General features: G+C 41.1%; 1 protein-coding gene across 1 annotated transcript in view; it reads left to right on the forward strand.

The window, feature by feature from the left end:
• Window positions 1–25,789, forward strand: part of LEO1 (LEO1 homolog, Paf1/RNA polymerase II complex component) — a 26,262-nt gene extending 473 nt beyond the window's left edge. Inside the window, exons 2-12 of the mRNA XM_005863921.2 lie at window positions 3,592–4,344; window positions 6,476–6,580; window positions 8,110–8,204; window positions 9,367–9,512; window positions 10,267–10,351; window positions 14,099–14,193; window positions 15,022–15,156; window positions 16,772–16,907; window positions 18,917–19,103; window positions 21,397–21,494; window positions 25,544–25,789. Of these exons, the coding sequence (XP_005863983.1) occupies window positions 3,592–4,344; window positions 6,476–6,580; window positions 8,110–8,204; window positions 9,367–9,512; window positions 10,267–10,351; window positions 14,099–14,193; window positions 15,022–15,156; window positions 16,772–16,907; window positions 18,917–19,103; window positions 21,397–21,494; window positions 25,544–25,648 (1,940 nt within the window). The 3' untranslated portion in view covers window positions 25,649–25,789. The remainder of the gene's footprint in view (window positions 1–3,591; window positions 4,345–6,475; window positions 6,581–8,109; window positions 8,205–9,366; window positions 9,513–10,266; window positions 10,352–14,098; window positions 14,194–15,021; window positions 15,157–16,771; window positions 16,908–18,916; window positions 19,104–21,396; window positions 21,495–25,543) is intronic.
• The last annotated feature ends 25 nt before the right edge of the window (window positions 25,790–25,814 follow it).

Below are 25,814 nucleotides of genomic sequence, written 5' to 3' on the forward strand. Positions count from 1 at the left end.
GGAGGGGGTGGGGCAAGAGGGGCGCGGGGCAGGGGTGGAGGCACGGAGCCTTGGGGTCCTGCTCTGACCTGTCTGGCGCAGGTCCGCGCAGGGGAAGGGCTGTTTGTGAACGCGTGGAGATTAGGTGTTCAGGAGCAGGAGGAATGGGTGGGCGAATGGACGGGGGGGGCCGATGGTGCCCTCTTGAACGAACCCAGACAGACCGTGGTGTGCGGGGGAGCTTGAGATGTCTGGGCGAGGGGCTGGGCGGGATACCGGGGTAGTGCGTGTCCTCGGAGAGCCGGTGCAGAAACCAGGATTTCTTGGGTCTCTGGTATTAGATGGTGGGGCATGTGCGGTGTGTGTTTGGAGAGGAGAGATGGAGAATTTGTTGATAAAGTGAATGAATGAATGAATGAATGAATGTTTATGACACATGGCAGTATTTCTGCTGGATATTTGAGTTTGCAATACGAATAAGAGTTACTGTATTTGAAATGAGAAGGGAGGGGCTCAAGACCAAGTTCAGAATTCTTGCAACCCTCCAAGCTCAAAGTAACGTTATCTACATTTTTCCTAAGCAAAGTGCATTATTGTGGTTGTGTGTGTGTGTGTGTGTGTTTCCCCCTCGAACTCCATCAGTTTATTCACATTTTTAGAAATCTTCCAGGAGGTTCTCGTCAGGAAGATGAGTTTGGAAATATAGTCTTATATATTACCTGTATATAGAGCCCTATATATGCCACTCCCTTTGCTAGAGCAGTTTTTTCACTTTCTTGATAATGTCCTTCCTTGCACAGAAGTTTTTTATTTTGAGGAAGTCCAAGGTATTTTTTCTTTTGTTGCTCATATGTCCTCCACTTTTGAAGCACAGTTTTGCTGGATATATTATTCTTGGTTGACAGTTTTTTTCTTTCAGCACTTTGAATCTGCTTCCTGGTTTCCATGCTTTCTGATGAGAAAAAGCTGTTTTTCTTATTGAGAACCCCTTGGGTGGGACAAATTGCTTCCCCTTTTCAGCTTTTGGGATGCCTTCTTTGTCTTTGTCGTCACAGTTTGAAAATGATGTGTCTAGGTGTTCTCTTTAACTTTTTTAAAAATATATTTTATTGATTTTTTACAGAGAGGAAGGGAGAGGGATAGAGAGTTAGAAACATTGATGTGAGAGAAACTGATCAGCTGCCTCCTGCACACTCCCTACTGGGGATGTGTCCCCAACCAAGGTATATGCCCTTGACGGGAATCGAACCTGGGACCTTTCAGTCCGCAGGCCAACCCTCTATCCACTGAGCCAAACCGGTTAGGGCTGTTCTCTTTAACTTTATGCTGTTTGGCATTCATTGAGCTTTTTGGATATGTAGGTTGATGGTTTTTTTGTTTTTTGTTTTCTATCAAATTTGGGAAGCTTTTGGTCATTATTTCTTCAAATATTCCTTCTGATCTTTCTCTTTTTCTGGGACTCCCATTGTGTATATGTTGGTACATTTGATGGTATCCCACAAGTCTTTTAGATTTATTTTTCTTCATTTTTCTTTCTTTTTCTGTTCCTTACATGGGATAATCTTAATGAACTTGTCTTCAAATTTGCTGATTTTTCCTTCTTCCTGCTCACATTGCTATGTAGCCCTTTATGAAATTTTCATTTCAGTTATTGTACTTTTCAACTCCAGAATTTCTGTATTGGTTTTTTTAAAAATATATTTTATTGACTTTTTACAGAGAGGAAGGGAGAGGAATAGAGAGTTAGAAACATCGATGAGAGAGAAACATCGATCAGCTGCCTCCTGCACACACCCTACTGGGGATGTGCCCACAACCAAGATACATGTCCTTGACCGGAATCGAACCTGGGACCTTTCAGTCCGTAGGCTGACGCTCTATCCACTGAGCCAAACCGGTTAGGGTTCTGTATTGTTTTTAAAATAATATCTGTCTTTTTATTGATTTTTTTGTTTTTTAATATACTTTTAATGATTTCAGAAAGAAAGCAGAGAGAGATAGAAACATCAGTGATGAGAGAGAATCATTGATCGGCTGCCTCTCACAGCCCCCCACTGGGGACTGAGCCCACAACCTGGGCATGTACCCTGACTGGGAATCGAACTGTACCCTCCTAGTTCATAGTTCGACACTCAACCACTGAGCCTTACCGGCTGGGTTTTATTGATACTTTTATTTGGCAAGATATTTTCATTGCCTGGGCTTCTTCAGAGACAGTTTGTAGCCTTTTTTTTTTTCTTTTTTGTATGTATGGGCTGCATACTTTTTTGTCTCTTTGCATACTTTATAATTTTTTGTTGATAATTAGGCTCTTTGAATATTATATGATGTGACAACTCATGAAAACACATTCCTCCACCTCCCTAGGATTTGTTGTTGCTATTTATCACAGTAATTATTGTTTAGTCTTTTGAACTAATTTTGCAAAGTCTATTCAAGTTTTTTGTTCATTTTTAAATTGGGTTGTCTGCAGTCTTCGTTGTGTGTGGCTAATGAAATCTGTGTCCCATTAGCTTAGTGGTCAGCTAGTGATTGGACAGAGATTTCCTTAAATGCCTAGAATTCCCCCCCTCCCCCCGCCCCCTAAAAAAGAAACCTCCCAGTCTTTACAGATCAGCTCTGCGTATATGTTGGGGCATGCTGTCAACATTCAAACAGGTAATTTACAGCCTGTCCTTGCCTTTACTTTCTGCTTGTGTGGAGCCTGAGGTCAGCCAGCAGTGAGAGCTTAGGGCTTCCTCAGTTCTTTCCTGAGCATGTGCACAGCCCTAACCATATGTTCTTCCTGATCGCTAGGAATATGTGGGAACTTTTAAAAGCTCTTACTCCTCATATTATGTCATTCCCCAGCCTTTCCTCTAAAGCTTTTTGGTTTGTTTTTAACAAACACTCCCAAGTAGCTGCCTCAACACTGAGAAAGTTCTATGTTAGGTGAGATAAAGTCAAGCCCTTTGAGCCAGTCCTTCAGTGATTTGCTAGGCATCAAAACTAGCTACCATGATTCTCTTTGAATGAGGTCACTTCTGCTCCTTCCAGTAGTGGTGTGTGTGCCAGAAATTCAGGCTGTTACCTTAAAGTGAGCTGGGGAGTAGCTGGCAGAGAGTGGTGGGGGGTTGCGGGGTGCGGGGCGGGAGTAGCAGGTGTAAAACACCATGATGTTCTGTTTTCTCTCTAAAAATTCAGCTGGTTTTTCTCTTGTTAACCTCACCCAAAGGTATTTTTTCCATTGATTTTTAGAGAGAGTGGAAGGGAGAGGGAGAGACACAGAGAGAGAAACATCAATTGGTTGCCTCCCACATGCGCCCTGACTAGAGCCAGGGATCAAGCCTTCAACTGAGATATGTGCCCTGGGCTGGAATCAAACCCAGGATCCTTCAGTCTATGGGCCAATGCTCTACCACTGAGCAAACCCAGCTAGGGCCAGCTGGGTTTTTTTGTTAAGGATTCTCCTGGTTGCTGCAACTTTTGGTTAGTTTCCAGAGTACCAAGAAAATTGATACTAACAGTTTTTAACAAGTGTTTTCATTGCTTTTATGTCGTGATGGGCTTTTGATGTTCCTTACTCTGCCTTTCCTTTTGCTGACATCACCCAGTGTTTATATGATTCCATAGATTCTGATTCTGGATCAGACTCGGATTCTGATCAAGAGAATGCAGCATCTGGCAGTAATGCATCTGGAAGCGAAAGTGATCAGGATGAAAGAGGTGATTCAGGAAAACCAAGTAATAAAGAACTGTTTGGAGATGACAGTGAAGATGAGGGAGCTTCTCATCAGAGTGGGAGTGATAATCACTCTGAAAGGTCAGACAATAGATCAGAACCTTCTGAGCATTCTGACCGTGAAGACAACGACCCTTCAGATGTCGATCAGCATAGTGGATCGGAAGCCCATAATGATGATGAAGATGAAGGTCATGGATCAGATGGAGGGAGCCATCACTCAGAAGCAGAAGGTTCTGAAAAAGCACATTCAGATGATGAAAAATGGGACAGAGAAGATAAAAGCGACCAGTCGGATGATGAAAAGATACAAAATTCTGATGATGAGGAGAGGGCACAAGGATCTGATGAAGATAAGTTGCAGAATTCTGACGACGATGAGAAAATGCAGAACACAGATGATGAGGACAGGCCTCAGCTTTCAGATGATGAGAGACAACTGTCTGAGGATGAGAAGGCTAATTCTGATGATGAACAGCCAGCAGCTTCTGATAATGATGATGAGAAACAGAATTCCGATGATGATGAACGGCCACAGATGTCTGATGAGGAGAAAATGCAAAATTCTGATGATGAAAGGCCACAGGCCTCAGACGAAGAACGCAGGCATTCAGATGATGAAGAAGAACAGGACCATAAGTCAGGTAATTCATTTATGAGAGTCAAAATCGGTTAGTACAGTGGTCGGCAAACTGCGGCTCGTGAGCCACATGTGGCTCTTTGGCCCCTTGGGTGTGGCCACGAAATTTCAGTCGCACTGTACGTGCGCGCCCGCACGTGGTATTTTGTGGAAGAGCCACACTCAAGGGGCTGCAGTTTGCCAACCACTGAGTTAGTAGAAGCATCTCGATACAGGTGCATCCCATTATTCTTTTCGCAGTGTCATCTTTAGTACCCTATTTTTTTCTCTCCTGTCCCTTCATTTCAGCCTTTTCTAATTTTATACATTTTGCTTTTTAAAATTTTTCCTAATCTTTGCATTATTTCTATCCCCCTCCCATTTGTTAATTGATGCTATATCAGGAAGAAAAAAATTTAAAGAGGACAGTCTTAGAGAAGGATGTATAGTGTGAGAGTAGTTTTAAAATGAATAGAGGTTGTTCTATTTCTGTGGGTAACTGAAGAGCCTGCCTCAGGTGAGAATGGATTTGCTTGTTGGGAAAAAAACAATACTATTGAAATGTCCCCATAGCATAGCTGTATTGAGGTGTGAACAACATGTTCTGGCTCAGGTTTCTAAATCCAAAATTTGATCATCCAGAGGTAATCAGGTTCCAAGTTTACTCAAACTAATTAAATTCACAAGAAAATTAAATTGCAAAATTGTTTCAAGAGGCTCAGTGATTTCTCTTATCATTGTATTCTTCCCTTGGGGAAAATCTACATTGGAAGCCAGTTTATAATAATCAGCAGGTTGCTTGGGGAACATAACATCCAGAAAATGGAAAAACAGCTAGATGATCTCCTTGAACTATGATAGCTTGAAGCAGGCATTCTGACCCTAGGGAGATGTGCTTATGTCAAACACTCATTCCCTAAAGAATACTGGAAACATACAGATGGCCTTTGGCTCTGGACCCTCTTTTATAATAGTTGTTTACACTATTCTGCTCAGGTTAACACATTCTTCATATAGAATATTTTTTAAATGTAGCGATCTTATTTATTTTTTGTATTACTAAAAATTCACCTTGATTAGGTTAAAAGTCTTCCAGAAGTCTTATCTGGATTGCTTCATTTATGTAGGTGATTGATTATAACTACATATTAGTCCTATTTCCTTAGCTTAAATATCAGGGGAGGCGGTTTTTTTCTCCTGTAATACATACCTCACAGGATAGTTTTCAAGAACACATTTTGGCATTGTTTAGAAAAAGAGGTCAGAGATTTCCAGAGATGGATATAGGCCTATATAGACTGTAGTAACTAGTTCTAGGTAGAGTTATTTTTATTATTATCAGAATCATTGAGAGTCATGTTCTACTTCTCAAATAATAGTAGACTAACCTAGGACTAGAGTCACAGTAGGGAATCTTGTAGCTGGCTGGTCATTCTGCTTAATTAACTAGCTTCTACAGTGGTTCAGTTGATTTTCTTAAAGTTTACAATTAGGTAAACAATTATACCATCCAGGTAAGTTATGTGTTTGTCTCTTCCATTGCAGTATTTTTACCTTTTTTTTTTTCTCTAATGAGTTACAGATAAATTTAATCTTAAGTTTCAGTACTGCTTTTCTCATGCTACCAAGTTTTTCTACTTACAGAATCCAATGTTTATCACCTTTATTTTTTAATTAACTACAGTAAGTTGATTTTTGTGTATGTATGTACAGTTCTTTCATTGTTAATGCATGTATAGATTTGTATAACTACCACCACCAGAGTCAAGATGCAGTACAGTTTTGTCACCCTAAAAGACTTCTTCATATTATCCCTTTTGTAAATACATTCTTCCCTCACCTCTGACCCCTGACAGCTACTGGTCTGTTTTGTCACTAAAGTTTTGTCTTTTTGAGAATGCTATCATTTAAATTGAATCATATGGTATATAGACTTCTTTCTTTCACTTAGGCTTCTCTCAATTAGCATAGTGCATTTGAGATTCATCCAAATTGTTTCATGCATCAAAAGCACCTTCTTAGTCAATACTGAGTAGCTTTCTGTTGTATGGATGCACCCATACAATGTTTATCGTCAATGTTGCTTTTAAAACACAAAATTCAAATCTATGAAATATGACTGTGATTATGCAGAACCTCTAATTTTACTCTTACAGAATCTGCACGAGGCAGTGATAGTGAAGATGAAGTTTTGCGAATGAAACGCAAGAATGCAATTGCATCTGATTCAGAAGCGGATAGTGACACAGAGGTACCAAAAGGTACTTCAATTACTTTTTTTTAATATGTTGATTTCCATTCCTCTTTTTGCATTTAACTATAGTACACGCCCAACCCTGGGTGTTTACCCCAGACTGCAAGACCCACAGAAAGAATGTACATACACTTAGTGTACACAGGGAAATTGTACAGATATGAGAAACTGTTTATGCTGTATCACTTGAAGAACCTATTTCTTGATTTCTAATTAGAGTGAATCTGTTGTTAGGGGCTGAGGCTCTGGTTCAGGTGGAGGCAGCAGTGTTCATTCTAAAGTTTGAATGACAGTTCCAGGACAGCTTGTTCTTAAGTTCTTAACAGGTTAATATCAAATGAAGAACCTGGTTCTTTGAGCTATGGATTAGATGAAGAGTTCATGAAAACCCAGTATTAGATAAGGTAGATTTGTTGTAAGGATAAAAGACCTACCCATTCATCTCTATGGGTGACTGTGTTTCAAATGGCAAATTATTATGCAGTAAAGATGTTAGTATAAAAGCTATAGCAAACAATTTTGATTACACATAACTATTATTCTGGCTGAATGGTAATTATGCATTAATGTTAAATAGCTTATATAAATGATTATAAGTAACATAACTAAAGCAAACATTTAGAGCGTCAATTAGAGAGAAAAGGAGAGGTGGACAGAACAAGAACAGCGTGCTCTTTGGATCTATAACTATCTACTGGTCATATGCATAAATTTTGAAATTAGATAATCCAAGTTAGAGTCTTGGTAGCTCTACTTTCCAAATACATGATTTTGTTCAAATTAATTACTACACTTCAGTTTTCTGATCTGTAAAAGGGAGATGATGCTAACCATCTTATAGGGTTGTTGGTAGAATTAGATATTCATTCTTTCGTTTTGTTCACATTTATTGAGAATCTCCTGTGTTTCAGTACTGTTCTGGGCATTGGGAATATAGCAATGATCAAAACAGATAAAGACCTCTCTCTTGTAGAGCTCACAATCTGGTGGGGTCAGGGTAGGGTAGGGAGACTGAGTAATTAAATATATAGTGTGTTGTATAGTGATAAGAACTAAGGAGAAAATGAATCAAGAAGAGACATGAGAGTGTTGGTGGGTGGGTTGTAGTTTTGGTGATTTTTATTATATAGATTATTATTGTTGTTTTCCCTATATCTAGGTGGAGTTCTGCTTGTGAGGAGGGTAGACATGGACCTATAATTTTAAAATTTGAGAGACTATGGAGAGAATAGGCTGGAATGGGCTGTTTAAGCCCCAAATTTGAGTATATAGACTGTAGGAGGATATCTGGGCTCCTGGGTTTAAAGGAAAGTAGAACAGGATGCCATAAATGAAAGGTGAAAGAAGTGCCTTTCACTGGAGTTGCCCCCTTCCCTCTCCACAGACACTTCGGTCAGATCTTTGAGAGCCAGGCTCAGAGTAGTGCTGGGGGGGTTTCCTGGTGTGGTCAGACACCTTGGGAATATGTTGAAGTGATAGCTTTGAGGAATCTTTGTTATGGATATTAATACTGCACATTTCCCTCCTTTATTGAAGATAACAGTGGAACGATGGATCTCTTTGGAGGTGCAGATGATATATCTTCAGGGAGTGATGGAGAAGATAAACCACCTACTCCAGGACAGCCTATTGTAAGTAAAATTACCAATGTGCACTGGGCCGTTATTCAAGGCTAAGTAAAAAGTTTCTGAGGCTAAGGGTCTCTCTTACACCAAGAAGAGGAAGTTGATAACTGAATTATGGTATGAAAATACAATGAACAGATGACTTTCTTGAAAGATAGAAACATCAGTGATGAGAGAGAATCATTGATTGCCTGCCTCCTGCACGCCCCACACTGGGGATCGAGCCCGAAACCCGGGCATGTATTCTGACTGGGAATCGAACCCTGACCTCCTAGTTCATAGGTCGACGCTCAATCACTGAACCATGCCAGCCAGACAGGGAACTCTTGGTTTTAAGTGGGAGTAGAAGTAACTGCCCTGGCACATCCATACACTGGGATACTACTCGGCAATAAAAGAGATTGAATTGTTAATACTTGCAAAAGGTTGGATGAAGTTCCAGGGAAATATGCTGAATGAAAAGAAAAAGGTTACATACTGTGTGATTCCACTTATGTAACATTCTTGAAATGACAAAAATTATAGAAATGGAGAAGAAATTAATGGTTGTTTGAGATTAAGGAGGGATGAGGGCAAGAATGAAGTGGGTGTGTCTATAAAAGGGCAATGTGGGTCTTTGTGGTATGGAAGTGATCTGACTCTATCAGGGTCATTCTCCTGGTTGTGATATTGTGCTGTAGATTTGCCAGATGTTACCATTAGGGGAAACTGGGTAAAAGAAAAGAAAGAACGAACTGCCCAGCATGAGGTTGGTGCCACGTTGTGAGAGACTATACTGAAAGGACCTGCGATTTGAGAACCATTGATTTAAATGTTTTTCTTGTCCATGCCAAGAAGTGTATGTGTGCTGTGTTGATAATCTCTGATCTTAATTAATAGAGGGACTTCATATTGAAGTGTTGATTAATTTCACACTTCTGTTGGTGAGTATGTAGAAGATTAATTACAAAACATATTTTCTTATATTGATGCTTCTAAACTGATCTTGTTTCCCATGAGGTTTTTGGAGGGCTGAGTGGGTAGGAATGGGGGATTGAGGGTTGCTTTAGCCCTAACATTGATGTCTCAGTAGGCTTCTTACCTACTAAGTAATTAAAGTGTGGAAATTGAGCTAGCCCCTTTCTAAGATCCCATAAAACTCTAAAATTCCATGCTTTTTTTTTACTAGGATGAAAATGGATTGCCTCAGGATCAACAGGAGGAGGAACCAATTCCTGAGACCAGAATAGAAGTAGAAATACCCAAAGTAAACACTGATTTAGGAAACGACTTGTATTTTGTTAAGCTGCCCAACTTTCTCAGTGTAGAGCCCAGGTAAGGGGATCAGTTAAAAGTATTTCTAGATGTTGGATAGAAATATGTGGAATGTTGATATTTTTCTTATTTTACATGAGTTGACTAATCACAAAATGGAAAACTGGTCATAGATCTCTGAAGAAATAAATCAAGCATATTCTGTGACAGAAAAAGTATAGACTATCATATCAATAAAGGAGACTTTTAATGCTCATAATTGTTCTTAGCAGTTTGCTACTTAGTAATTAATAGACAACATAAGCTTTGGGTGTTTTTGGCTAGTATAGGTCTATAAACGCTGAAATTGAAAGTAGTGAAATTTGCTAGAGAAATGGCAAATGTCCACTGTAGCAGCCATTGCAGATGTAGAAAACCTAATGGTTTTTGACAGTTAATTAGTGTTTGTGGGTATTATTTACTAATGACATGCAAGTTCTTATGCAATTTAAACTTTTCTCCCCAAGCAAAATGATATGGAAAACTAGAGCACGTACAGCCTATTCCTTTAAGACTTATATAAGAATGAAGAATATTTTGAATATTTAGCCTTGCTCGCACTTTATTTCCAGCAACATGTATCCACACCAAATTTCAAGAAAGTGAAATAATTTGAATACTTCCTAGAAGTTGAACATGAAGATATTTGATCATTATGAATTTTAATTATATTAGGATTTTTTAGTATAGTGGTATGTTAGGTATGTTATTATAACACAGTGGTAATATTCTTTACAAAGTATGATTAATAGTTTATTTAAAAAACAATTTGTAGGCCTTTTGATCCTCAATATTATGAAGATGAATTTGAAGATGAGGAAATGCTGGATGAAGAAGGTCGAACCAGGTTAAAACTAAAGGTACCGTTCTATGCTTACTCCTTTCTTTTTTTCTTTAATTAAAGTAAAACCTGGAGACACTAACTTGAGACTTGAGCTTTTGAAAATGATTTTTATATTTCCTGTTTTATCAACAAATGAGTTGTATTCCTTTTCAGATTTTTTTAAAAAATATATTTCTTTATTGATTTCAGAGAGGAAGGGAGAAGGAGAGAGAGATAGAAACATCAATGATGAGAGAGAATCATTGATTGGCTGCCTCCTGCACGCCCCCTACTGGCATGTGCCCTTGACCGGAATCGAACCTGGGACCCTTCAGTCCGTAGGCAGATGCTCTATCCACTGAGCCAAGCCGGCTAGGGCCCTTTTCAGATTTTAAAAAAATATATTTTTACTGATTTCAGAGAGGAAGAAAGAGGGAGAAAGAGAGAAATATCAATGATGAGAGAGAATCATTGATTGGCTGCCTCCTGCACGCCCCCTACTGGCATGTGCCCTTGACCGGAATCGAACCTGGGACCCTTCAGTCCGTAGGCAGATGCTCTATCCACTGAACAAAACCAGCTAGGGCTCAGATTATTTTTCAGGAAGAAAATATATAGCTTTTGCTCTATAAATGTGTCACTTTTCTCGCTGTTACACTTTTTTGATGCTTTTAAATAATTATTAGCTACTTCCTTCATAATATATGGTACTATAGTTTGGTGTTTTAAAACAACTATTTCCATATGTACTGTGGGTTAAGTTGCAGCAACTTCCTGCAAGAGGAAATTATTCTTCAGCCCTGCTGGTGTGGCTCAATGGTTGAGCATCAACCCCTGAACCAGGAGGTTACAGTTCGATTCCCAGTCAGGGCACATGTCCTGGTTGCGGGCTTGATCTCTAGTAGGGGGTGGACAGGAGGCAGCTGATCGATGATTCTCATCATTGATGTTTCTTTCTCTCCTCCCTTCCTCTCTCTGAAATTAATTTAAAAATAAAGAGGAAATTCTTCAGGCTCTTTGATCTATGGATAAACAAATCATATACAAGAGGAGAATTTGTCACTCATACCTAACACTTCCCCTTATGACTTTGTTTGTATTCTTCTGATTGCTCTTAGGAGAGATTTTTATTGTACCAAGTTCCTGGTAATGCTTCTCTTTGATACCTTGTACTGTCTTGTTACCTCTATCCAAGGAGGGCCTGTAATCTTCCTTCAATCAGGGGGATGTAGATAAAGCAGATGCTGCAGAGATGAGTTGTACCAAAGAACAAGAAGCAGTTGCACTCATACTAAAATGGGAGCTATGCATTTTAAATTCTTCAATCTGAAGGGTTTCCTGTAAATACTCTTTCAGTGGGTATTGTGCATGGTGTTAGAATGTTAAGAAACCCCTTAGAACAGCGGTTCCAACCTGTGGGTCGCGACCCCTTTGGGGGTCGAACGACCCTTTCACAGGGGTCTCCTAAGACCATCAGAAAACACATATATAATTACATATTGTTTTTGTGATTAATCACTATGCTTTAATTATGTTCAATTTGTAACAATAAAAATACATCTTGCATATCAGATATTTACATTACGATTCATAACAGTAGCAAAATTACAGTTATGATCCGGCTGACTATGCAAAAAAAAAAAATTACAGTTATGAAGTAGCAACGAAAATAATTTTATGGTTGGGGTCACCAAAACATGAGTAACTGTATTAAAGGGTCGCGGCATTAGGAAGGTTGAGAACCACTGCCTTAGAATAAGGGGCTGAATTTTTAGAACAATTCCATCCCTTCAAGTCTGATAGATTCACAAGTATCTAAGGAACTTTGATATAAAATAGTTTCTATCCAACATGCATGGGCTTCCAAAGCTTAATGGAAATCACTCCTCCCTCTTAATGGAAATGCAAGTCAAATAAGAAAATGGAGGTAAACAGGGACCAATAACTTGTTCTAGGTCACATAATTAATAGTTATAGTGCTTAACTGTAGTGCTTAGAATGTTTTTTGTTCTTTGCTGTCCTTTTTCTTGCCTCTTCCCAGCTCCCAATAGCCCATCTGTTAATATTTTTCCTTGGAACATGTATATCTGTTTTTTATTCTTGTTTTAGTGCCTCTGGCATTATTTTCCTGCTTTTCATTTTTCTCATCATTTATATAAATTAATGTGGTAGTTCCTTGTTTACTTTTTATTGATTTTTGCATTTTTGTCTTTATATCATGATGCATCAGTGAATGCATCAATATATCTATTATATTTTCAGGTCATGTATACCAGACCCTAGTATAAGCACCAAAGCTTAGAAATAAATATTTTCTCTAAAACCTTGGTGCTTAGAGTACAAAATGTTGGTGTATAACAGACTACTGTCTTTTAAAAACTCAGCATGTGGTGGAAAATAACCCTGGACCCTTTGTTTCCTGAGTGATATTCTTGAGACTAGGCTGACCATTCTTAGAGGCACTTATTGTTATTATTTGAATCACCTTATATAATAAAAGCATTTCTCAGAATAGCTTCTCAGTTAATGATGTGTTTGCATATTTACAGGTGGCTAACTGATTTTGTATGAGAGGGAAGGAATAGTGACAGATTATTTTGTTTCCTTTATTAAGAAAATTTTAAATGTACACAGATCTAGTGAAAACCGTATTAAAACTCTCATGTACCCATCGCTCACTTCAGTGCTTGTCAAGTTGGACAATCTTGTTACATCTATATTCCCACCCCATCGTACCCTGACTATTTTGAAACAAATTTCAGAATGGCATCATATATAATTCATGCATATTATTTGAGTTCTTTAATCAGCCGGCCTCATGGTTGCTTATTTATTTAATGAGGAACAAAGAAGGAAAGGGGGAAATCTAGAAGGGAACGGCTAGAAGCCAGTTGCAAAGATAGTCACACCTAACAGAATGGAGACCCAGGAATTCTAAGTGGAAATGGGAGCAGCTGCTTTAGGGTTGATGGAGGGGAATAGGCCTAGGCAAGCATGTGTGGGCGTAGAGCTGTCAGTTTTCAGTGTTGGCTTCTCCTTGCTGCTGTCTTATCTCACATTCTCTTTATCCTGGAGTGTACCCTTTTCTAAGCCTTCGCCGTCACTGTAGTGGGTTCCAGGGTGCAGCAGTGACAAACGACATGCATTTAGTGTATTGCATTTTCCCAGGAGTCCTGCTGGGTTTTTAATTGCACTAACAGTGGTTTTCATTTTAGGAAACTCTTGAATGTTTTTCAGAACTGCCTGGTATTCCCCCTCCAGGTAGTTAAGATAAAGTTAGACTCTAAATCTGCTCAATGCTGGGGTTTTAATTTTCATAGGGTGCTTCCTTTTTCTTACCCATAAGCAGGAAGCCTCCTTATCTCCCTAGGCCAGTAGGTGTAGTGCTTTGGTCCCACATTTACAGGGTTTTAGCCTGTAAGAGATCCTGCTTTATGTAGGGATTTGCCATTCTAAATTGCTGCCTCACATGGCTTCAAGCCTTATCTTCTGTCCTGGTAGCTCTTACTGTGTCTTCACACCTCCCAGGGCTACCACAGCTTTAGCGTCTGCTCAGATGCTCAGGCACTCGGTTCCCACTGTGAATCCAGCACTAGGAACGCAGAAATCCACTTAAGCATATTTTGTTGTTAATTTATTCAACATCTGTAGGTTATTAAAAAAAAAAAAAAAGAGGGCTTTAATGTTTTATGTCACTAGCTATGCATGCTTATTCTACAGTTATATGTTTCTTGAGGAAAAAGCATAAACGACAGTGTTCTAAGGCACTTGTATTTTAAAACAGGTAGAAAATACTATACGATGGAGGATACGACGGGATGAAGAAGGAAATGAAATTAAAGAAAGCAATGCTCGGATAGTCAAGTGGACAGATGGAAGGTGAGCGCAAATGCCCAAAGAGTGTTGAAATACCCAGAGTGTGGCCAGGAGAAACCAAGTTTTGGAATAAGACCTATTTGTGGGCCACCTCTTATTAAAGAACTTGAGGCCCGGTGCACGAAATTCGTGCACTTGGGGTAGGGTCCCTCAGCCTGGGCTGCGCCCTCTCGCAGCCCGGGAGTCCTCGGGGGAGCAGGCCTAAGCCGGCAGTCAGACATCCTTAGCACTGCCACGGAGGTGGGAGAGGCTCCTACCACTGCTGCTGCATTCACCAGCCATGAGCCCGGCTTCTGGCTGAGCGGCATTTCCCCTGTGGGGGCGCACTGACCACCAGGGGGCAGCTCCTGCATGGAGCTTCTGCCTCCTGGTGGTCAGTGCACATCATAGCAACCCAGTTGTTCTGCCGTTCAGTCGATTTGCATATTAGCCTTTTATTATATAGGATTTCCATTGCTTAGTCCCTGGCATTGAATAGAGGTAGGTAGTTGAGGGTCATACAAGTTGGTGGCCGAAAATGTGATCCTCCTCTTTGGGTACAGCATAGTAGTTTGGAAAAGGCACAACAGCTCCTCCCGCCCCCTCATTGCACCTGCTTGTAAGTGGGAAGTTTAGAAAAACGACCTTTCACTGGGAAGGTAGTAGAGGCTGAGTAAATGTCACAGCCTGTTTTACTTTGAGGTAGGTTGTTTTTCATGTCCTGGCTTTACTCTTTTCTTCTGGGTTCTGTGTAAGGAGAGAAAGCAGCAGTTGAAACACATTTTAAGGGAAGTAAAATGGTAGGATGAAAGCTGTATGGCTTTTAATATGTGAAGGGTTCCTTCTTTTCAGCATGTCTCTGCACCTGGGCAATGAGGTGTTTGATGTTTACAAAGCTCCACTGCAAGGCGATCACAACCATCTTTTTATAAGACAAGGTACTGGTCTGCAGGGACAAGCCGTCTTTAAAACCAAACTCACGTTCAGGTAACTATTCTTATCAATGGATTATTTGTTACAATAAAGCAGTGAAATATAGATGTTGTTCAAATGCCAATGGACATAATCTCACAGTGGAGTTTTTCAGAGAGCAAGATCTGGTTGTCAGCTCTCTGGGTTCTAAGGCTGTTTTGTCTAGTGCACCAACAGTCGCTGTTTCACAGGGAACCCGGTCATGCTAACCAAACTTACAAGAGACTGTTATGTAAACCAGAATGCCAGCTTTTTAGTTCAAGTGGTTACTATAACTGCCCAGAGGCCTACAATACTTACTAGTCATTGTGTCTGTTCTTTTTAGTAAATGGATCTGGGAGACTGATGAGTAGAGGGTGTTAGTGTGCATGGAGTCAGGAAAGGCGATGCGTTGGTGGGTGTGAAGGCTGGGTCATCCTGTTCCTTCGGCTGCTGCACCCAATGCCACCTCAGGGATGTTTCCCCGAGCAGCCCAGAACACTGAGGTCAGCTGCTGAGGGCTTTCCCCTTCTCTAGACTGTAGACACTACAACGAAATATTTCCTTTTTGTTTCCTTGATTTTAAGCAGATCATCCTCCTTGGGTAATGCTTATGTTTAAAGGGCACAATAATCTTTTAAAAAATATATATTTTTTTATTGATTTCAGAGAGGAAGAGAGAGAGAAACATCAGTGATGAGAGAGAATCATTGTTCGGCTGCCTCCTGCATGCCCTCGACTGGGGATCGAGCCCACAACCCTGGCATGTGCTCTTTTCTGGAATCAAACCTGGGACCCTTCAGTCTGCAGGCCGACACTCGATCCACTGAGCCAAACTGGCTAGGGCAGTGGTCGGCAAACTGCGGCCCCTTGAGTGTGGCTCTTCCACAAAATACCACGTGCGGGCGCGCACGTACAGTGCGATTGAAACTTCTGGCCACACTCAAGGGGCCAAAGAGCCGCATGTGGCTCACGAGCCGCAGTTTGCCGACCACTGGGCTAGGGCAAGGCACAATAATCTTTTTTTTTTTAATTGTTTTATTGCTTAAAGTATTACAAAGAGTATTACATATGTCTCTTTTTTTCCCCGCCCTTGACAATCAAGGCACAATAATCTTGGTTATGACTTAGCTTTTTGAGAATTGGAATGGTCAAGAGTATAGGCTTTGGAATTAGATAAACTTGTATTTGAGTCCTGTTTCCATTTGTGTGACCTTATGCAACTTTCTCAACCTTGCTTAGCTTCAGTTTTCTAATATATAAAATATAATAATTTCTCATAGAGCAGCTGCGATGGTGAATTCATACAACATGTAAAACACAACCACCGTGCCTGGCACTTAGTATTCAGTGCTGCTTGGGCCTGTGCACATACTGCTGTGGGGTGGCGGGGGAGGGGTGTCAATCTTTGTAAAGCCTTTTTATCCCAGCTTTTCATTTTTGACTTTGCTCGTGAGATAAGAATATTTCAGTGAGCTGTTGAATGAAGAAAGATAAAAATCTGCCACCCACTATATCCAGTTTAGTGTCCCTGCCTATTTTTTCTAGGGACTGAGAAATGGTCACTGGCCTTTTGTTTTTGTGATGTTGGTATGACTGGCTCACAAATGTATATGGTAAATATTGAGACATTTTTGTTTATTTCCTGCAGACCTCACTCTACAGACAGTGCCACACACAGAAAGATGACCCTGTCACTTGCGGATAGATGTTCAAAGACACAGAAGATCAGAATCTTACCGATGGCTGGTCGAGATCCCGAGTGCCAGCGCACGGAGATGATTAAGGTATGTTTGCTAAGCTTATTCTGGGATTTTTGATATATTGAAAAATAGCATTTCCCAAAATGTTTATTAATCACCTCTTGTTGACCCACCTCTGTTCCTTCCAGCTGGCATGAGCAGGGAGCTGGATTCGTGGCTTAGGCATTTACCAAACAGTGGGTGAATGGCAATCATAAAACAGACTCAGTGTCTGAAAGGATCTGAACTTCTGCAGACACTTTCAAGCATGTTTAAATCATCTGTGCCTGGTTTAGAGTTCTTGACAAAAATCTGTGGAAGTGTTAGAGATTTAGTCTAAAACATAATAAAAGTAGGACAGAAAGTGCCTAAAGGAGAATCAGGCAGAGTAAATGTGGTTTTTAAGGGCCATTTGTAACATTCCACCTGATAGGTTTTCAAAGCTGACATAGCTGTCACTTAGGCACAGATTCAACGGTGGGTGGTGTGTGTTTGTATTGACACCATGGGCCTTTGCGCAGCACTTGCTTTGAGAAGCTGGAGGCCGCGGTGCAGTCTCCCCTGACCCCCGCTAGGTCCCAGCCATTGCCCTGCCTGCTTCATGGGATTTCATTCCTCTGCAGCAGGGCACACTGAGGCTCTGGTTGCCTCAGCGTCTTTCTTAGTATCTCACGGTCAGGCTCTGCTGAAGGTGTGGCCCTGAGTCTCAGCTTTTTACTCCTTGTATTTTGTTCGTGGAGGCAGTTAACTAAGCCAGATTCAGTAACAGTGCCTAACCCAGTGGAATGCAGGGGCATTGGCTTTGAAGTCTGACTTCTTGCTCCATTTCCCCACCTTTTCTCATCAAGGGAGCTGGAGGGACCTGCAGAGTCCAGTCTCAGCATTTATTGGAAGACCCTTCTGGATCGCTTTGAGAAATCAGTCCCCCAAGCCCTCCTCTATGTCCCCAGCTTCCCTGGACATGCACAAGGAACCCAGCTAGCTTGTTCTTAATCCCCGTCTTGCTGACAGTGATTGTTTTTGTTTTGTTTTTTGGATTTGTTTTGTTGTTAATCCTCACCTGAGGATATTTTTTCCATTGATTTTTTGAGAGAGTGAAAGGGAAGGAGTGGGGGGAGAGAGAAAGAGAGGGACAGAGAAACATCAATGTGAGAGAGACACATCAACTGGTTGCCTCCCACATGTGCCCCCTGGATTCATGTCCTGAGCATTTGCCAAACAATGGCTGACTGGGGCCAGGGATTGAACTCGCAACCAAAGTATAAGCCCTTGGTAGGAAATTGAATCCAGGACACTTCTGTCTGCAGGCCAACGCTCTAACCATTGAGCATGGGCCAGGGCCTGCTGACAGTACAACCACATTCTACTTAATGAAACAGTTTGCTACATAGAAAGTCTAGCAACAGAATTAGAGTTGTGTAACATAGAACAGTTAAATGAGGAATTCAGAGAATTGCCAGACCATCCCTGACCTCTCATACCTGCCTCTGTCTTATGAACTCCAACATGTGGGATGCCAGGCAGATGAAGGGGATGAAGGCTCTACTTTGGGGCTCAGGGACCCTCCTCTGCCTGCACGTTCTCACCCTGTTGTCGGGAGCTAAGGGGCCCAGACAGGAATATCTGGGCTCTGTGGTGCTTTGGTGGAGCCTGGGCCAGTCAGGTGTCTGTCTCTTGGGAACAGAAACGGCCTCCCTCAGGCATCGCTGGGCATGATGACATGGCTCAGCTGGTCGCTGCCCTCTGGGCTCTGACTGGCAGCACAGGGGACGTGGCGGCTCCCAAGGCTGTGCCTGTGCCAGTTCTGATTGGACGGACGGTGTGAGGGGCCGTCTGCCTCTTCACCCTGGTGTGGCCTTCACGCCTTAGAACTGAACAGGAGATCGCTGTGTGAGGTAACAGGTGTGGCTTGGAGAGATCTGTACTGTGAAGACATAGGGAACAGGTGTTATCCTGAGCTAGGCATTTCATGTTCTTTATCGTAAAGGTAGTTTCAAGTGGGCACTAAAGTAGCTCATTTTTTTAAGTTCAGTGGTTTATTTGCTTCTTTACAGAAAGAAGAAGAACGTTTAAGGGCTTCTATTCGTAGGGAGTCTCAGCAGCGCCGAATGCGAGAGAAGCAGCACCAGCGGGGCCTGAGTGCTAGTTACCTAGAACCTGATCGATACGATGAGGAAGAGGAAGGCGAGGAGTCCATCAGCTTGGCTGCCATTAAGAACCGATACAAAGGGGGCATTCGAGGTGAGTTTGTGCAGAAACTTCATTACAGGGTTCAGAAATTTATCTTTGCATTGGGCATGCTCTGAATATCCACTCACTGGACATTTTATTTTTAAGGGTTGATATACGTCAAGGTTTAATGAAATACTCAGTGCAGAATTCTTTCAGGTGAGCCTGACAGAGTAGAAACTGCTGTGGCTCCCACTTGCAGACTTTTGTTTCCTCAGCTTCTGCTTTTCTGGTTTGAAAGTTTGCCAATTCTATTTGGAACTTTTCTCAACTTTTTATTTTTTTAATATATTTTCATTGATTTCAGAGAGAAAGGGAGAGGGAGAGAGAGATAGAAACATCAATGAGAGAGAATCATTGATCGGCTGCCTTCTGCACATCCCCCACTGGGGTTCGAGCCCACCACCCAGGCATGTGCCCTGACTGGGAATTGAACCCTGACCTCCTGGTTCATAGGTTGACACTCAACCACTGAGCCACACCGGCCAGGCCTCAACTTTCTTTAAATTACTAATTGGGAATCAAGAAGTTAAATTTTTCAGGAAATTCATAGTGATTCCTTTCAAAGTTCTTTTTTTGCATATTTTCTTCTTTCACAAATACCAATAGTTTTAAATGGTCAACATCTATTCTGCACCTGCTGAATCCCAGGCAAACACCCAACCACTTTACATGCACCCTGTTTGATCCTCAGAACATAGTTGGTAAGTGAAGAGTTCTTGAACCGGGTCACTTGACTCCGGAGGCATCTGCCTCCGTCACAACACTGCACTCAGGTGTCCCCACAGCCGGTAGGAAGATGACCTGCTAAAGAGCAGACTGAACCTGAAGGTCAGAGACTTGGCCTGGACTCCGGATCCTGCTTGCTCCAATCTCCGTTCTGCCACTTTTTAGTTGGATGACTTCTGGGAAGTTATAATACCTCCCTTCTGTTACCTAATTATGAAAACACAACCTATTAATAGTAGTACTTACACCACGAGGTTGTTTTGAGAATTGAAGGATATGCTACATATAAAGTACTTCTCCCAGTGCCTGGCACATCACAAGTACTAAATAAATATTGCCTAAAACGGCTGTTCTTGTTTTTACTACTCAGCTTTGAGCAAGTGACTTCACGTCTGAATAGTGGGTACCACATCTGTAAAATGAGGCTTTAATTCTCCAAATTAGCTGTTAGAGCTTCGGGAGTGACTGTGCAATGTAAGAGGTACCGTGGGTGACCACGCATCCTCATCTGTCCCTGTCGAGTGATACATTTTAACAACAGCTAGATCTCCCCTTCTATGACTGTCCTATAAAACCCCTCCTTTCCTTGCAGTGATTGTGTTTGTTCTGGTGCGCTTTGCTGCTCCCTTCCTACCTGTGATTTAGTTCTGAACTGTAGTACAGGGACCTTTTATTTTTTTGTTAATGCTAATTTCCCACAGAAAAGATCAGTTGTGGAAATAACCACATAAAACCAAAATAAACACAAAAAATTGAGGTTGCTTTTAGGGAGAGAATTATATAATACTAGAGGCCCTGTGCACGAATTCGTGCACGGGTGGGGTCCAGCTGGCCCTGCAGGGGGAAAGGGATGCGGGAGGCTGGCTGGTCGGCCCCGCCCCTGATTGAGGTGTTGGAGGCCGATCGGGCCGGATCAGGCTGGTTGGCTGCCACGGTGTGTGTCATAGCCACTGGTTGTTCTGGTTGTTCCGCCGTTCCAGAGATTTAAAACCTATCAGACCAGCTCATTAGCGTGCAGTTCTATCCAATAGTCAGATAGGTAGGGAGTGGGGAGAAGGGGAAGAAGGCTTTGGGTTCTGAGGTGAGAGGATTGGTCTGAAGTAGGCTGCTGTTATCCCACCCGAGGTCCACCTGTGCTGGGACATCAGAGATTACCTCTCATCTACACCTCCTTTCAAAATGTCTACCTGGCAACAAAAGATCTTTACAGGAACAGGAAACCACCTCTTCTATCTTCAAAGCTCATTTTGGAATTATTTAATTACCCTCCATGAAAGAACGACTAGGGCTTTATAGCTTATTTGGAAGAGTAGTGGTGTCTGTTTCGTTAGTCACCTAGCACACAGCCTCTTTAATATTGAAAGTGGTCATGTGAACCATTCTTGTATTTTGAAAGGGTAAGTGCTTCATTACAATATATCTAAACTTTATCTTCAAATCAGAACATTTTAAATTATTTGCTTCCTCTGGGTAAATGTGCAGAAGGAATTAAAGATACTCATCAGAGGAAAAGTCCAGGAATGAATAGATAGCTGTCTTTGAAAATCACTCATACACCTTATTCCTTTGCTTTCAGAGGAACGAGCCAGGATCTATTCGTCAGACAGCGATGAAGGATCAGAAGAAGATAAGGCCCAAAGATTACTCAAAGCAAAGAAACTCACCAGTGATGAGGTAAAACCAAATTTATTCAATTTTAGGGGTTTCCTCTGTGCCTACAAGTCAGCTTCTGGAATGAAGACAAGCTCACAGCCCAGGAGCACACAGATGTCCCCACACTTCACTGAAGCTCAGTGAGACCAGTGCAATCACAGGACAAGGATGTCCCAGGGGAGGGCCTGGCACCTGTTTGGATGGGTGTTGGAAGGCTGCTCAGAGGAGACCTTTCACTGGGTGTTAAGGAAAGTGTTCGCTTGCAGGGCATACCGGTCAGGGTGGCATACCTGGTGGTTGGAAAGGCCTAGGAGAAGACACATGGCCCTGAGATACTAGGGCTCGACTAGAGAACTAGAAATCATTCAGTGTGGGGAGATCAGAGGGTGTATTTATTTTTCCCTTTTTCTTTTCAATATATTTTTTTAAGTTATGGAAATAATTCTGATGGTAGAAAAAACTGATTTCTTTTTGTTTAAATGAAATACTGCTTGGAATAATATTGAGTAATTCAATACATTTACATTTATTGAAAAAAAATCATTTCAAAGTAACTTTATTTTATATTCTTTTTTTAAATATAACCTTTATTTGTTTATTTATTTTTCAATCCTCACCAAGGACATGTTCATTGATTCTTAGAGAGAGAGGAAGGGGGGGCAGAGAGAGAGAAACATTGATTGGCTCTCTCCTGCACACGCCCTGACCAGGAATTGAACCCATGACCTTTCAGGGTATGGGATGATGCTCCAACCAACTGAGCCACACTGGCCAGGACTTAACTTATATTCTTTTTTTAAAAAAATATATTTTATTGATTTTTTACAGAGAGGAAGGGATAGAGATAGAGAGTTAGAAACATCGATGAGAGAGAAACATCGATCAGCTGCCTTCTGCACACTCCCCACTGGGTATGTGCCTGCAACCAAGGTACATGCCCTTGACGGTAATTGAACCTGGGACGCTTGAGTCTGCAGGCCAACGCTCTATCCACTGAGCCAAACCAGTTAGGGCTTAACTTATATTCTTAGCAGTATCCTTTTCAAATTATAAGAGTACAGGTACTGCCCAGCTGGTGTTGCTCAGTGGTTGAGCATCCAGCCAGGAACCAGGAGGTTGCTGGTTTGTTTCCTGGTCAGGGCACATGTCCGGGTTGTGGGCTCGATCCCCAGTGCGGGGCATGCAGGAGGTAGCTGATTGATGCTCTCATTGATGTTTCTATCTCTCCCTCTCTCTCCCTTCCCCTCTCTCTTAAAAAAAAAAAAATCAATTAAAAAAAACATTAAAAGGTATAGGAATTAAGAAATTTTAAAGGCCTAGATTGATGGATTTCTCCAGAATTGATTTATATTTTCCTCTGCCAAGTGCCTTGGATAGCAGCTACCTGGGCCCACTTTAAATTATATTCTGGGAATAAGGTCTTTTTAGATGACCTGAAAGAATGATTTCTGAATTTTCCTAGAATTCTTTTTAATACCATGCTAATTCATTTTGATGCTTGAGATTAGAAAACTTTCTTTCATTCATTAAGTCAGGGGCTGGGAAATTACATCCACTTACCTAATATGGCTGGTTGATTGGAACCTACCCATGCTTATTTGTGTGTCATTTGTAGATGTTTTCCTGTTACAGTGGCAGAGTTGAGTAGTTGCAGCAGAAACCGTACGTTTTACAAAGGCCAGGACATTTATTATTTGGCCTCTTCCAAAAAAGTTTGCTGACCCCTGCCCCAAAGAAATGGCCCTGGGCTTGTTTCTGGTTCACATTACACTAAAGATGTAGTGCTTTGGGGCCTGCTGTTAGTCTGCTCCACTTGGCCTTTGTCTCTAGTCCTCAGCACCCTGCAAGGCATAGCAACTCAAGTTCACAGAGCTTGGTAAATGTCTTCAAGGAGGACAGCGTTAGCGCTCTACTTACCTCTGTGGGTTCCTGCTTTCACTTCATTTTTGGCCTCTGATTATGCTTTATTTTCTTGCCATCTCATTGATTTGTTTATACTTTTCCATCATTGTTATTTCCAGTGGGAGGGTTATTCAAAAGATTGTTCTGTCACCCAGGAAATACCATATGTTCCTGTTATCAATGATTTTAATGTATTTTGATCATTTGGGCCTTCTGTGAACTGAGCTTCTATGAGCTCTTATGTGAAGCAGAATTTCATTCTTGGCATTATTTGTTAATCACAACATTTAATATTTCTCAATCATTGTTGGAAGTGGCATGCTATGGAAGATAATTGGACAGAAATTGTTAAATCACTCTGCAGCATATATAAAATAAATAAATTATGTAGGAAACATCCTAATGATGTGTTTACAGTGTGTTGAACTGTTGGCAATTGGGAATCCTTATTTGAGCAGATGCTATTTTATTTCTTGGCAAGCAGAGACTGTGAGTAAAAATTGAGAAGTGCTGTGGGATTTCTCTTTATTCCTCGTATTCTCTCAGAAAGGATATTTTAACTTGTGATCCATCAAGTAGCCTTCTTCGAGGCTTGGCAATTACAAATCTATAACTCTGTGAGTGCCTCTTAGCTGTCTGTTTAGGACAGTGATGGCGAACCTTTTGAGCTCGGCGTGTCAGCATTTTGAAAACCCTAACTTAACTCTGGTGCCATGTCACATATAGAAATTTTTTGATATTTGCAACCATAGTAAAACAAAGATTTATATTTTTTATATTTATTTTATATATTTAAATGCCATTTAACAAAGAAAAATCAACCCAAAAAAATGAGTTCACGTGTCACCTCTGACACACGTGTCACCTCACGTGTGTCATAGGTTCGCCATCACTGGTTTAGAAACTACTCTCCACCTTCCTCACCCAAGTACTCTCTGTTAGGTCGTCCTGTACCCTTTCCTTCCTCTTTCCTGACAACAAAGATTTTACTTCTGCCTGAACCTCTCAACTCCTGCCACTGTCTCCTCGTATTACTCCAGTTTAAGTCCTGGCCGTGGGTTATAATGGGAGAGCGTCGGGAAGGGGTCATACCTGATCTAGGTCCCTCTCCAATATTTGTAGGTGAAACTCCTCCTTAATACCATGAGCCTGGGTATGCCTGTGAGATACAGGGGAGTTTACAGACCCTAATGTCCCATACCAGAGAACTACCGTTACCACCTCTCAGAGCATTCCTTGATACGTGGGGCAAAGGGCATGAGTCTAGATTAGAATGAACTGGATTACTGAATCTTGGGGCTACCCTTTACCACTTATAAGGCCTGGAGCAAGTCATTTCACATTTCGGGGTCAGTTTCCTCATCTGTTCGGTGGGACTCATGCTTGCTGCCTTGTAAAGTTGTTGTATTATAGCAGTGATGGCGAACCTTTTGAGCTTGGCGTGTCAGCATTTTGAAAAACCCTAACTTAACTCTGGTGCCGTGTCACATATAGAAATTTTTTGATATTTGCAACCATAGTAAAACAAAGATTTAGATTTTTGATATTTATTTTATATATTTAAATGCCATTTAACAAAGAAAAATCAACCAAAAAAATGAGTTCGCGTGTCACCTCTGACATGCGTGTCACCTCACGTGTGTCATAGGTTCGCCATCACTGTATTATAGTAAATAGCAGGTAGAGTGGATAACACAGAACAAAAAGTGCTCCCTTCCCTTCCTCAACAGGGTCTGAGTTATAGAAGAGGAGAAGAATACAGCTCCTTACCCTCCCTTATTTTTGTAAGCAGCAAAAACTTTAGAAAACCCAAATTACTTCAAAGATAGAAAAATGGGTAGGAGGAGAAACTGGGAAAGGGAAAGAGCCATGAGGAAACATGAAAGCAATGGAAAGGCAGGGGGCATAGCCAGTCCTCAGCTGTCTGTGTTTTCACAGTTTACGTGTAATTACTCGGTGTAGTTGTTTTGAATGCCTTCTAGCACTTGTAGATTTGGAAACCGGTTACGACCCTGACCACCTTTTTATTCACCTGGTGAATATTCTTTTTAAAATAGTTATTTGATTTTGAGTTTTTATAGAGTCATTCATCTCAGAGCTACTTTGATAAACCTTTCTAGAAATAGTCTCTATTGACGTTTAGATTGAAAATGATTTTGTCTGTTTAGGAAGGTGAACCTTCTGGAAAGAGAAAAGCAGAAGATGATGATAAAGCAAATAAGAAGCATAAGAAGTACGTGATCAGTGATGAAGAGGAAGAAGATGATGACTGAAGTGCAAAATGTGAAAACATTTATATATTTTATTGTACAGTTTGTCTTATAAATATGATGTAAACATGAGTTATTTTGATTGAAATGAATTGATTTGCTTTTCTGTAATTTTAATTGTAATAAAATGTTTTTTAAAGACAAGTCTCTATTTAAGAAATTGACTTTT

The sequence above is a fragment of the Myotis brandtii genome, unplaced genomic scaffold (assembly GCF_000412655.1).
Source record: "Myotis brandtii unplaced genomic scaffold, ASM41265v1 scaffold182, whole genome shotgun sequence".
Taxonomy (NCBI): domain Eukaryota; kingdom Metazoa; phylum Chordata; class Mammalia; order Chiroptera; family Vespertilionidae; genus Myotis; species Myotis brandtii.